The sequence below is a fragment of the Pempheris klunzingeri genome, chromosome 5 (genome assembly GCF_042242105.1).
Source record: "Pempheris klunzingeri isolate RE-2024b chromosome 5, fPemKlu1.hap1, whole genome shotgun sequence".
Classification (NCBI taxonomy): domain Eukaryota; kingdom Metazoa; phylum Chordata; class Actinopteri; order Acropomatiformes; family Pempheridae; genus Pempheris; species Pempheris klunzingeri.
The window spans coordinates 4,634,579-4,648,498 of record NC_092016.1 but is presented as its reverse complement, the minus strand read 5'-3'; the positions used below and the strand labels follow the sequence as shown (position 1 = coordinate 4,648,498).

Sequence of the window (13,920 nt, the reverse complement as noted above, 5' to 3'; positions counted from 1 at the left end):
TGCGATGTATTAAAATGACAGATCTGTACCGTTCAGAGCCTTTATACTTATGTTCGTTTTCCTAAACTCAAGATCTGTATATAAAATTGTTCCCACTTGGCTGCTACCTTGTTTTCTTTTACAGCACCTAAAGGGTAACTTCGCTGAATCTAAGCCTCAAAACGTTGCACCTGACTCTCCTCACCGTGCTCTTTTTCTTAGTTCAGACAAACATTTTGATACACGGGTCTTGACAATAGTTTTAAAACAGAATAATGAGGTGAAACAATTCAGCCTGATTAGCACGCACTCGATCAATCGATAGCTGGAAAGGAAAGAGGATTAGTTCAGTGCTGCGTTTGCTTAGATCCAAAATTAAACACAATCACAAAGATTATGAGAGGAAAAAAATCAAGGAGGAAATGTCTCAATGGCTCATTAGGTTGTCTTGTCGTGTAATTCTGCGGTTGGCGGAGGTTGATGTAAAAGTAATGATTTCACCTCACATCTGAAAGTGTGAGAACACACTCAAACAAAATAAAGTCCTTTAACATGAGTCATGACTTCCTTTAATCAAGCAGAGCTAATTTAGCCTGAATAGTCTGAAATAGCTTCTCACTAAGATCTGCAGCTCCGTGTCAGACAGTTGAATTATTCTTTTTATGTAATGAAAAAGGTGAAAAAGGATTCTGCTGACATTGTTAACTTACTGCAGAAAGAGTTTTATATACAGAATGTGTGTGTTATTGGCTGCGATCAATGATGGCTCTTTTGTCTGATGTTGTTTGCTGCCATCTGCTGGTACACAAACTTACACCTATTGATCAGCTAAGGAGCCAAGAGAGCTCTTTGTAACAGGTATTTGATTTAAAGTAGCAAAATGTCCAAATTCTTGGTTTGAAATTTTAACAAAACCTCAAAGAAATTGTTGTGAATTGTCTGAAAACAATTATAGAATCACATTATTTCAACACCTGCTAATATTCACTTTGTAAGAGTTGTACAGTACGAGGCCAGTGAATATCATTTGAATATTATAACTCCACTTGTAGCTTCATGATTACATTATTATTACAGCATCATTTAGAATATTTGACATAATATATTTCAGTTAACTTAATAAGATAACTTGACCTATTAACTAATTAACTATTAATTAATTATATTATTAATTATCTCATTTTTAAGATATCATCACTGAGTTTTTCAAAGGTTTTTGTGCTGTTAAGAGATGAACAGTGACATTTACTTGAGTAGGCATCTTGCTTTTTGTGAATCACACCATTTATGTCGAGTCAGTTTATCTATAAAGCCTCAAATCACAAAGTCAAACAATCTGTCCGTCCGTCCGTCTGTCAGCCAGGTGAGAACTGTAATAATGATAATATAAGACATATCTAAAGAAAAATAATGTGGCATGCCAACATTAAAAAACATAAATAGACTCTTAGACTCCCCGTAACAAAAAAAAAAGGAACCTTCAATGAGCAACAGAGGACACTTCCCTTTTCCTTTTTCCTTTATCCCTTTTCTGGGATGAACATAACGCATCATAACAGTGAAATGACTCTGTGGAGAGACAGAATAACAAAGTGCAAACAGGCAGCGTATGAAGGATGTGATTGTCTCTTCTCCTCGGCTCTCAGAGAGTTACAGGTGTCATTTGTGCAGCAGGCTCCTCTCTGTACGAGGCCCCTTCAGGTGTTTGTGGGCGCCAGAATAAAACAGATGGCCTGGCTGCAGATGGAGCCAAACCCTAAATGAGTTTTTGTGGTGAAAAATAGACTCTCCGCCAGAGAACCAAGTTCACCCAACTTCTCTGAGTCCGCTACAAAGATGCGTCATTGGGAAGCATCAGGAGTAAATCTTGTGCTTTTTTTCTGTTCTATATCATTAACATCCTGGGCTTTACTTTCAGTTTCATCCTATTGGACTTTCCTTCACATTTCAGTCCAGGCACATCTCTGTTTCTTTCATCCTGCTGAATCTTATATTATCCTCCTTATAGCCGTCCCTAGGTGGCCTGTTCTGCCCTCCTGCCGGCTGCCAGTGCAATCCAATTTTCCCTCATCCTATTTCTCCGCTCATTATATTCTCTACCTCCTCTTGTTTTTTTACCACCTGCGGCCTCCTCGATCTCCTGCAGCCATGTGTAATCTGAATCAATCTCTCATCATCTTCCCCCTGCAGTTTAAAAGAAAGGAACAGGGAAGTATATGTCTCCAGTCAGACATGATGAAAAACAACCTTTGACAAGTGTTCATTTGTGTCGCTGTTCATATAAGTGTTGTACACTCGTTTGGCACCATTCAGTATGATGGCAGCTTCACATTGGAGATTAACAAACAGTCGACAGTCAGTAATCTAGTAAGTAGTCAAATTTAAATTCCTTAAAGATTTTAAATAGTGATTTGATTTGCAAAAACATAGTTCAAATCAGATTTTAATTAATTAAGTCATTAGTTGTTTGTGTTTTATAAAGTATTACAATCATTAGCTCACATAAGCTTGAACTTTTAGGTTTAATATGACAATATTAATTGAAATAAAACGATTGTCCAAACACAAGTTAATCTGCAGGTGACTTAATTTGGCAAATTCCATTTGAGATTTAGAAAAATATCAGGAGAATATCTCTTCATTCAATGAGACATATTCCCCAAAACACTGATTGATTTCTATCTAAATAGAAATCTTTATTTGAAATAGTCAAAATACAAAGAATAGGAGAACATCAGTCACGCATAAAGATCAAACTCTGTTAAACAAAAAAGGACAACCAAGATGTAACAAATCTAACTTAAAATGAATAGATTAGATAAGAAGTCCACTTAAAAACTTTAAAGATATTGCATACATTCGTAGATTTAATTGCTTTTTCGTTTTGTGAGGAAGAAATCGTTGACATTTATTGTTCCATTTCCCTCATAAATACAGAGAATTGAGGTTGTTGTTTTGTTTGTATTTACACATTAAGAGGTTGAATCAGACAAAGACCAGTGCGCATGTGCAGAAGTATATGCTGCCTGTTACGATTGTTCCTGCTCGTTTTCTTATTTTTTTTTGCTTTTAACTATCTTTTTAATTATTTGTTTTACTTTTTTTTGCTGGTAATATGTTTTTAAGACGTTCCCTCTCCAATACATGCTGGTGGAGAGAGCTCTTGTCATCTTTTTGCTGTGAAAGTACTACTTTAACTTTAACTTAAACATATGGCCGTTGGTAGCCGTTGGTAGCCATTTTGGCTGCACGAGTGATCAGCTGATCGCTCTGAAACCTGCTGGCATCTTGACCACCAGATCTTCACAAATTCCGGAAGAATTGTGGAGGAAAACACACCGAGGTTGCAGAGGAAAGAAGAGGCGTATGGAGGAAAAGAAATATAAACCCTGTCTCCCCATCGTTACTATGGGCAACGGGAGATCGCCGGTAAACAAGATGGAGGAGCTAGCAGCGTTAGCCAGGAGTCAGACGGAGCACCGGGAGTGTAGTCTGGTGTGCTTTACGGAGACATGGCTGCATCAGGACATGCCCGACGACGATGTTTCCATTGGTGGCTGCACCAGGAGCGGTAAGCGAAAAGGAGGGGGGCCGTTCTGGTGAACAACAGGTGGTGCAGTCCTGCTCATGTTACTATCAAGGAGCGCATCTGCAGCCCGGACATTGAACTGTTTGCTGTTGGTCTTCGTTCATATTATTTGCCACGGAAGTTTTTCACATGTTGTCATGGTGACTGTTTACATTCCTTTCTGCCAATCCAACTTCGGCGTGTGACGTCACCCACTCCGTCATAGCCCGGGCACAGACTCTACACCTGAGTGCACTCACTGCTGTCTCTGTCTTCAACCATGTCACCATGGCAAAGGCACTGCCAAACTTCACCCAGTAGGGAAACTGTTTCACCAGAGAGGAGAGGACCCTGGACTCTGGACTCACCTGATTTACTTTTGTGTTTGAAGTTTATTCTTATTCTTTTGGAGCTGTGTGTAACAAAAAACAATTTCCCCCTGGGGATTATTAAAGGAATTCTGATTCTGATTCTGATTCTGATAGATAAAGAGGAATGCATTTTCGTCTTTGCCACTATAATCATAGCAACCAAAAATAATATTTCTATAGTACAAAAAAGATAATAATATAATAATAATAATATAGTAAAAAGGCAAAATCTGAGAGAATATGGTCAACTGTAAAATTGAAACATATATATATTTATGTATATTTTTATCATCTTAATTCTTTTAATTACAGAACTAATTATTTGTTTTCTATATTTAAAAAAATACATATTTTTTTTTTTTTTTTTTTACAAACGCCCTGTGACGTCATCAAAGGGCGCCCGTGTTGTGTCAACAGAAGGGACACAAACAGAAACCGAAGAGCGACGCTGCAGCTGAAGTTTGGACCCCAGCTCCTCCCTCCGATGTGGACTGTTTAGGTGAGAAAGGACGCTTCTGTTGTTCTCCTCGCATCTCGGCAGAGGATCACACTGATCTTTTTCATCTTCAGAGGTGTGTTTTAGGCTCGTTGAAGGGTTCAAAGTAACGCTGCTCCTCGTTAGCAGACCGCCGTTCAGAAGTATTGCGATGCTGCTAACGATTAGCAAGTCGTGCTTGAGCTGAGCTTCATTGTAGATTATATTTAAAATGGTGGTGCTGTGAAAGAGCCACGGAAGTGTTTTAAATCAAGAACATTGTTGTCATTCACTAATGTCTCATCTAACGTCCGTGCCGGTAGCTTATTGATCAGGTGGATGTAGCGTTGATGCTAATTTAGCTGAGCTGAGGTGTAATTCCTGTGTGTTGGTTATGAATAGGTTCCCCTGATAGATAGATAGATAGATAGATAGATAGATAGATAGATAGATAGATAGATAGATAGACAGATAGAAGAGTATTTGATCAATCCCCAAAGGGAAATTGTAATGTTACAGCAGCTACTTACAACAAAACACTCACACTTAAAACACAAAAAATGAGGTAGGTGATACATTAGAAACAGTAACGTTATATATACAATAACTTGAACTCTAGTATGAACAATGACAGTAATCTACTGTAATGAGGATGCATCAATGTTAGACCAGTGCAGTAGATCCTGCTAAACAATACAGAAAAGTGATCAACTGTAGATTGGTTAGTGCAAAATCTGCAGTACTGTAAAGTTGTAGTGAAATTAAAACCTAACTTCCTGGTTGGATTTAATACTTAAGCCTAAATGTTTTAAGGCTCAACCGTTAGCTGCTGCAGGACGTATTTCTGTGGTTGTCAGATGTGGCAGGATGTGTCTGTTTGTTTTAAGTAAACAGCACTTGACTAACTGACTCACTTAAGCCTGAGTTCAATGAAAGCGTTGGCTTTACTTAATCCAGTGTGATTGCACACTAGCTAAATGCCCCCAAAATAGTTAATCTTCTGTGTACTTACAGTCTGGGGCTGATGCATAAAATACTCAATACAGAAAGTACTGAAGTGAAATTAGAAATTAGAAATATCACAGTGTAGAAAAACTATATTACAGGCAAAAGTCCAAGTCAGTTCAAAATATACTTGAAATACTAAAAGTAAATGTTGCCATTATGAAAAATAGCCATTCTCAGAATATGTTATCGCATAAATGTGATTGGATTAGATTTATTTATATATTAATGTGTGCATCACTTTAATCTGATGGTTGGCTTGTGAATTTCCCCCTGGGGATCAATAAAGTTTTAATTACAATAATGTATCCTGATTATATGTTTCTTTATACTTTGTATTATTAACCTGAGTCGGTAAAGTAGAGTAAAAAGTACAAGATTTCCCTCCAAGATGTGGTGAAGTGTCGGTATAAAGTAGCAGAAAATGTAAAGCAGCTGCACCTCAAACCTGTATTTAAGTACAGAACTTGAGTAAATACACTTAGTTGCTTTCCACCACTGGTTTTCAAGGTTCCTCCACCAGTCAACATCTCAGATGTTTTCACTGATTCAAATAGAACAATGACTGATTAAAGGCTAGATTGTCTCAGAGAAACAAATACAGACGATCACAACGACAAAAAAAACGACTTTTAACATCTTTTTGCCCCAGCAGGCTCTGTGGAGCTGAATGAGGAGCAGCCTTTGGTCAGTGCTGGTTTTTAAGTGCTGTTGCTGCCAGGATGGGCCAGCAGCTCTCAGGTCAGGCGGTGATGAACCGTCTGCCTGAGAAGCTGGTGAAACACGCCGGGCTGGTACGTGACAGCAGCTACCTAACCTACGAGGAATTTCTGGCAAGAGTGGCTGAACTCAATGACGTGTAAGTCAGTCAGTCTGTTCAGTACTGTAGCTGCTCAGCAGGACAAATAACCGTCGGGAATAATAGATGGAATAGATCCAGTTGCTAATGTGGTAGAACATCAGGTTTGGTTTGGAATAAAACAGGTTTAAGCAAATGACTGTGAGGAGTGTTAAAGAATACCTAAACGCTGTGCAGCTTTACATGATTTTCTCTTTAGCTTTTAGCGTAGACTGAACTAGCTTCAGCACTTTTTCAGGTCTATTCAATCAGCTTTATTGGCCTGGAAGTTTTAGGAAAAATGTTGCCATAGCATCAAAAAGAAGACAAACACAAATAGTCCAATAATGTGGTTAGTATACCATAACATGAGCATCAATATGACATTAACATTGATGAATTGATTAGATATACAGTATATCTTATATCTATATCCTCTAATCTGTTTCATTATGTAGGATAAGGTCCTGCGTTAAGCACACTGGCTCTCAGAGATTGTAACTGAGAAGCAGGATAACATATGAGTTCATATGCTGCACTGCTGTCTGCTGTATCAAACAGCAATAAAAATGACGCAGGATGCTTTATTGAGCTGAACACGTCCTCTCTGTCTTCTGCCGGATCTCTCTCAGTACGGCCAAGCTCGCTGCCGGACAGCAGAAGCACCTGCTGTTTGAGGTGCAGCCAGGATCCGATGCCACGGCTTTGTGGAAGGTGGCTGTCAGGGTCCTCTGTACCAAGGTGAGACCACAGACCCCCTTTTTCCACACACATCACCTGCCAACAAGAGCATCTGCTGCACCTTCTGATCTCGTGTTGGAGGGAAAGATAGACAGGGGTGGATTTTATGCACCTGTACAGGGTCAGGGTTATTACTGGATATATGTGTGTCTTTATTATGGTTACCCCAGTTTATTTTTCATTTAGAGACGGACCTGTTCCACGCAGACATGTCCTCATTAAATAAGATCAGATGACTTACAGTACTTTGTGTTTGAAATCATGTCACCTGCTGCCGGTTTCTACAGATGAGAAGTTGTCATCTACAACACCTACAGCTTTTTAAATTATTTATTATCTCCATCCCTAATTAACACTACTACTCTACTATTTGAGAGGTTGTTGCTCATTCTTGAAACTAGTTTTAAACAAGGAATATATAAAATAGTCTATGCAGGTAAATACAGTAAACATAGTAGGTTTTGCTTGAAAAATGTGAGTGCACATGTGGTGACAGGTGACATGTTATTATTTATGATATCACAGTCGAGGCTGTCACCCACGTCTGGAATAATCTGTATGAGTTAAGAGGGAAATTCTTAAAATTATTCGCATTAACGCAGAACACAGAATTCACCAAATTTAAAGATTCAGAGGTTAGAATTAAACAAACCCCTGTGTTGGCCGTCAGCAGCTATTTCAGAGCAGCGTCAGATCGGGTCATGTGGTTTTCTTTGCCTCCTCCCAGATCAACAAGGAGAACGGTATGATGGAGGCTTCACGCATCATGAACCTGTACCAGTTCATCCAGCTCTACCGTGACATCACCAGCCAGGCCAACGAGGTGCTGTCTGCAGAGGGCGCCACCGAGGGCCCGTCGGCCCAGCTCCCCTCCACGGACTCCTGCCAGGCCAGCATGTGGATGGGCAGGTAGGCGCAGATCCCTAAAACACTCAAACTGATACAGTATTTATTCTCATCCTCACAATACACAAGAGATTTCATTTAATTTACATTCAATGTTTCACACTAAACACTTTTTATGTGCGTGATGACGACCTGTTGGGTATAACATCACATTTACACCTCTCCTGGTGATGGGGTTCACACTGATGTCTTGACTAGTGTGTTCAGCCCTGACCTAATAATTCCAGATACAGCTGGACTAATCATTATTTTTCAGGGTTCTTACTGGTGCTGGAAATTCAGTGTAGTGTTTTCAATTTTGAGCTATCAGCATGAAACTGCTTGAAATTCTAATAGCATCTATGGATATTTTGCTTTTTAGATAAAAGAATAACAGACTTTAAAGAGGGTAGAGAGTAGAGTATATGTGCTTTATCCCAGTTGTAAGGTGCTGGAAAAGCACCTTGAAAAGTGCTTGAATCTGAGTTTGGAAAAGGTGTTGGAACCCAGATTTCTCCGTACAACATAGCAGAGTATTTAGCAGTTAAAGAGCCAGATATTTGGTAAATAGTGCAAAGCTGCGTTCATGTAACGCTTCTATCTATTTGCCCATTTAAACACACAGTGTTTTGCCCAGTGGTGCTTCTTCATGCAGATGGGAGGAACTGGGGACTGGGCCGCCACCCCTGTGGTTAGTGACCGCCACATTCCCATCAGGGGTTGACCGAGACCAAAACCAGAGCTAAAAGGAGAGTGAATTTTGGCTCATTGGATCATCAGGTGGTTAGAAACACAACTCCAAATGAATGCTGATGTTGCTCGGTGTCTGCAGAGCGAACACATCACACTACACGCGTAATACCTTTATGTGAGCTGTAATACATTTTCAGGTTCAGCCCCCAAGTGGCAAAAAATCATTAATTATTAATGTGGTTTTAAGTTGTTTTTTTTACTCACCTGCAGTGTCAGTGCTAGAAAGTGGCTCTTAATGTCCCACAGGCTGCTTTAATGATGGATTTTAGGACTTATTTTGGAGTAGGATGACTGTTTATCCCTCTGGATGAATTCCCATCCACTGAAGGAGCTGGGGAGGCCGAGGGGATCTACATACCCATGCATTTTTATAAAACTGAAGGATATTTTACTCAGTCAAATCCGGTTTGATTGGAAGCCATCAAGATTCATCCAACATCAGGCATTTTATTCCAAGATAATAGTTTTGGGAGTAGCGGTACCTTTTTCCCTTTTTGAATTTTAAAAGCTCTTCCTGTTTGCGTGTCCATGCAGAGTGAAGCAGCTGACCGACGAGGAGGAGTGCTGTATCTGCATGGACGGAAAGGCCGACCTCATCCTGCCCTGCGCGCACAGCTTCTGTCAGAAGTGCATTGATAAATGGTAAAGTGATGGATGAAGCTCGAGTTTATCTAAATCTTGTTTAGCTTTCTAAGTTATTTAAACTTTCTGTCATTGTCACACACGCTCTTCTTCGCCTGCAGGAGTGGGCAGAGCCGAAACTGCCCGATATGTCGCCTGCAAGTGACTGCTGCCAATGAATCGTGGGTAATGTCTGATTTCCCCACAGAGGACGACATAGCCGGCTACATCCTCAACTTGGCTGACGAGGCGGGCCACCCACACAGGCCTTAACACACAGCACACTGAGCCAACTACTGTAAATGACAAGGGAAACTGACCCCTACCAAGTAGAGTTTACGTATTACAACACAAAATGTCACTTTCACTGAGGAGGAGATGTCCCCAATACCCCCCCTGAAAAGATAGCGCAGAAGAAACCGGTTGGTTTCCTCCTCCTCATGTCCTAATGACAGGTGTGTCACCTTTAAATCCTAAAACTCCCAGGTCGTTCTATGTATACAGTATTGTTGATATGGTGCTTTTTGGGAACTGTGAGGATAATGTGTTGTCTGATGTGAAAATTCAGTGTGTCATAAGAAATTATAATCTACTAATATAACACACAGAATAACCAAAAGCACTGGTCCAAATTGTAACCAACATAGGGTAAGAGGACCTGTGTTGGGATTAACTGGGCACTTTATAATAGGAGTCCTCGTCCAAGTTGAAGTTGCCTTTCATGTTAATATGATGAGATAAAAGGAGGCAACTAAGGTCGGCCCTGACATTCAGAGAGGGTTGAGTTTAAATATGACTCGCACATCTATAGTCATGAAATTTAAATGAATAGTTGGACATTTGGGAAAATATCCTTATTCGCTCTCTGGGGGAGAGTTGGATGAGAAGATCGATAACACACTCACACATCTGTCTGATTAAACATAAGGCTCCAGCTAGCAGCCAGTTAGCTTAGCTTAGTGTAGCATAAAGACTAGAAACGGGGGGGAAACGACAAGCATGGCTCCGTCCAAAAGTCACACAATCATCCTATCAACGTGTCCAAAGCCAAAATGAACCAAAATGAATAACAAGCAGATGAGGTGTTAATCAGTGAGCTTTAGAGGTGCTGGCAGGTAGCTTTTGTAACGTTTGGACAGAGCCAAACATGGTTATGGCTGTTTTCCCCTCCGTTTCCAGGCTTTGTGCTAAGCTAAGCTAACCACTGTGTGACTGTAACCTTATATTTAACTATAAAATAGAATTTCCACACAGAAGTGCCTTGAACCTGCAGTCGTTCTGATGGCCAGCAGGGGGCGACTCTGTGTTTGCAAAAAGAATTGTGATTGTATGGAAGTCTCCCAGAAAATGAGCCTACTGCTCACTTAAATTATTACCTCAGTAAACATTTTCCGAATTAGTTCATGGTCTCAGCTGCTAGTTTCAAGTCTTCTTCAATACAGCAGGAAATAATTTAGTAGTAGTATTTATTACATTTAGTAAATTATGGTTCCATTTAGAGGAAAATAGATGATCAAGCAGGGCATGCTTTAGGGTGGGATTAACTTGTGAATAACCAATCAGAGGGGGGCATGCCTAAACCTAACCAATCAGAGACGACCAAAACGCCGCCTGTGTATTTAATATATGTATTTATTCAGACATAGTGATCTTCTCATGTAACTCCCTGCCAGAAAGTGAACACGAGTATTTCTCAAAATATCAAACTTATGCTTCAGTCACAGAGTTTCTGGTCAAACCAAATTTATTTTCCACCTTTTTAAAGCTGTTCTGTGACCTGTGCAATGTAACCCTGCATGTTTATATCACACATGGCACGTCTTGTGAGCCGTGTCATGTGAAACCGTTAGAAACTGATGCTCTGATCCAGTTCTGAACCCGACGTAGTGATTGATTTACCTTCTGGGTGTACAGGACTTAATAGTTTTATATGATTTATTGACATGGCTTGCTGTGGGGACTTTTTCACTGTTGGAAATAACCACTATTTGTCATCTATGCTGTTCTATCTATTCACTTACATATATATATTTAATTTATCATAATTTTATTAGAGTTTTTTTTAATCTGATTGCTGTAGAAGTACTGTAGTTTACAGCCTTTGCTTTGCTTTATCATGCCTATAATTAAAGGTTCCTGATTTATTGACATAGGCAGCTTTTCAGTTGAAATTAATTCTTTCAAATTAAAGTTAGAAAAGTTAGAGATGTAGAACTTTAAACAAAGTAAATCTATTTTCAATAAGTATTTCTGGCCTGGTTTCCAAATCGCATAAATCACAGGCAGCGCTTTTAGCTCAAGAGGACCTGGTTGTGATTTATGAGGACTGGATCCGTGCTAAACTGTTTCATGAAATGTGAAAATGTACTAAGCTTAATTTTCATTAAGGTGATGAATTTATATTTTACTGAAAGCTTATGCATTATACAAAGTTGTAATGAGATGGAATGCTAACTTAGCATTTCCATATGTGACATTCAGCAAGTTAATTGGTTTTGCATTTGATCACGTTTAGATAACTTCCCAAATATGAGACCATTGCTTCACAATTATTCGAGACTAATGTGTTTTACAGAGTGGTCATTTCCTCATTTCTGTTCCTTTTAATAGATCATAAACATGTGAGACTTCATCAAGTTGTTTTTGGTTGTCGATGCTGACAAATCGCACTTTGAAACTTTACTGTAGCTTTTTTTTTTTTTGTGCGCTACAACAACAGATGGTTTTATCTCAGCGGTGGAACATATCATCTGAAAATGTAATACTTTTACAGCTTTAGGAGACTTTATTCACAAAAAAGATTATAAAGAATCTGATCAAGTGACCACATCACACACACAGCCCATCGATAATGTCTAAAACAAAGTTTTAATATTCAATATTGAATTTGGTTCCAATGCCAATTTTCATAATAGATCACTACTAAGCATCTCATCCTATAGACATACACATATTGCTGAATGAACAGAGGTGTATTAAAAATGAGTCTATCCTTACTGTATTATCCTTAATAAAGAAATACTCACTTTTTGCACTTTATGATTTTGTGTTATGTTGGATTGAAAGAAGGTTGAAACCATGTAACTCACAGTGTCTTTTATCTTTTTGAATGTATGTAAAACAAGCTGCATTACTGATCACAAAAAGCTATTTATCCATCTTATTTCAACATGCAAAGAAAATATTAAGCCAAAAAATACCTAAATGCTGTCATGCATCAACATTTTAACATAAGTGTTATGTCCTTTTTTATTTTGTTTTATTTTTATGTCTTCATTTCATACTTGTACATCACATCACATACTAAATGTAGGCCCAAATAAATTTCTGATATTAATTTGGAGTCACTGGGTCACATTACATGGAAACTATTGAAGAAAAACATTAATTTTGCATACAACTATCTCTATAAAACAGAGGAAGCATTAAAAATTCAATACGAAGAAGGGTGTCCAATTTGTCTGGTGCAGTAATAATAATTTTACGGGTATTAATTTGCACTCACTGGGTCAAAGACTGCCATTTATTTTCTATTAAAAATGATTTATATAAAATAACTGAATCACAAGTGTGATAGATGAAACCAATTTAGCATTCTTTTTTTAAATGATCATTTGCACCAATATTGGAAAGTCAGCATGTAGGTATTGATAATCATGTCAATAAAACCATAATTTATTGATGGTGTCTAATCAAGTCAACCTCCAGCACTGAGACCGAGCTCAGCCAGGTGAGCTAGCCGCCCTCCTGCTGCCAACACCGGGTGACTGAGTGAGGAGACGCCGCTGGGTCCGGATGAAAAGTCGGTCGAAAATCCAACTTAACTTAAACGTAATCGTGTTTCGTGTAGATTCTGTGGTGTTTAATAACGAAACACGATTACTTGTATTGGTTAAAGTTGTTTTAATCCGAGTTATGGTCATATTTGACGCGCTTCACTGGACCGTCTGGAGCTCCGTAGCTAACCCAACGCCGCCTACAGCAACACGGCCCCGGCGGGAAGTTCGTGTTTTTTCCTTTTAACGGAGTTTATGAGCTTAAGTACGAGAAATTGGCAAATTAACCTGTGAAGCACCTTAAGACCGAGCCGCATATAACGGCCAGCTGTTGGTGCTAACGGCTAACGGCTAACAAGCACCTGTGGATCATTGACACCTATTAGCTAATGCTAGCTAATGTTAGCTAACTAGCGCTACATAGCCAAAAGATTTAATTCCCGTCCCCACAAAATGTTTTAAGGATATTTTCGTATTATGGTAACTTCCCTCATATTGTGCGTCGTCTATAAAAAAAAAATAGAAACTGTGTTTTTACTGCAATGATTAGATTCTTTATTGTCTTTTAACACCACATTAGCATTAGCTCCAAATCCTTGTAGAACTGATGTCCCATCTAAAATAAACCTGGAGCTGCAGTCACAAAATATTGATTTCTACCACAATTAGTGAAAATTAGTAATCTGCTTAACCACTCTTTGCTCCACTTGATAGTTTCTTTTATTTAATTTAGTTACTCCTGCTTCCTTTTGATGACCTTTGTCCCTCTCAAACTGACAGTTTCCCTTTGAGGTGTGCATTAGTTTTATGGACATTTACCTTTTCAAGCAAGTACTTAAGTATTTCCTGCTACTTTACACTTCTACTTCACTACATCTTGTACTTCTTATTTAACTGCTATTATTTTT

General features: G+C 38.9%; 1 protein-coding gene across 1 annotated transcript; it reads left to right on the top strand.

The window, feature by feature from the left end:
• Positions 1-4,361: 4,361 nt before the first annotated feature.
• On the top strand, positions 4,362-11,427 carry rnf141 (ring finger protein 141). The gene is made up of 6 exons (XM_070831346.1): positions 4,362-4,417; positions 6,054-6,257; positions 6,869-6,977; positions 7,705-7,886; positions 9,150-9,257; positions 9,359-11,427. Exons 2-6 carry the CDS (start codon positions 6,121-6,123, stop codon positions 9,507-9,509), a joined length of 687 nt encoding a protein of 228 aa, XP_070687447.1. The 5' UTR covers positions 4,362-4,417; positions 6,054-6,120; the 3' UTR covers positions 9,510-11,427.
• The last annotated feature ends 2,493 nt before the right edge of the window (positions 11,428-13,920 follow it).

What these genes read in the sequence shown, in the direction of transcription:
- rnf141 (XM_070831346.1), top strand. Translation starts at nt 6,121, where the DNA reads ATGGGCCAGCAGCTCTCAGGTCAGGCGGTGATGAACCGTCTGCCTGAG. An exon ending in TCAGGGTCCTCTGTACCAAG is followed by an intron (nt 6,978 to 7,704) that starts GTGAGACCACAG and finishes GCCTCCTCCCAG; the next exon opens with ATCAACAAGGAGAACGGTAT. An exon ending in GCCAGCATGTGGATGGGCAG is followed by an intron (nt 7,887 to 9,149) that starts GTAGGCGCAGAT and finishes GTGTCCATGCAG; the next exon opens with AGTGAAGCAGCTGACCGACG.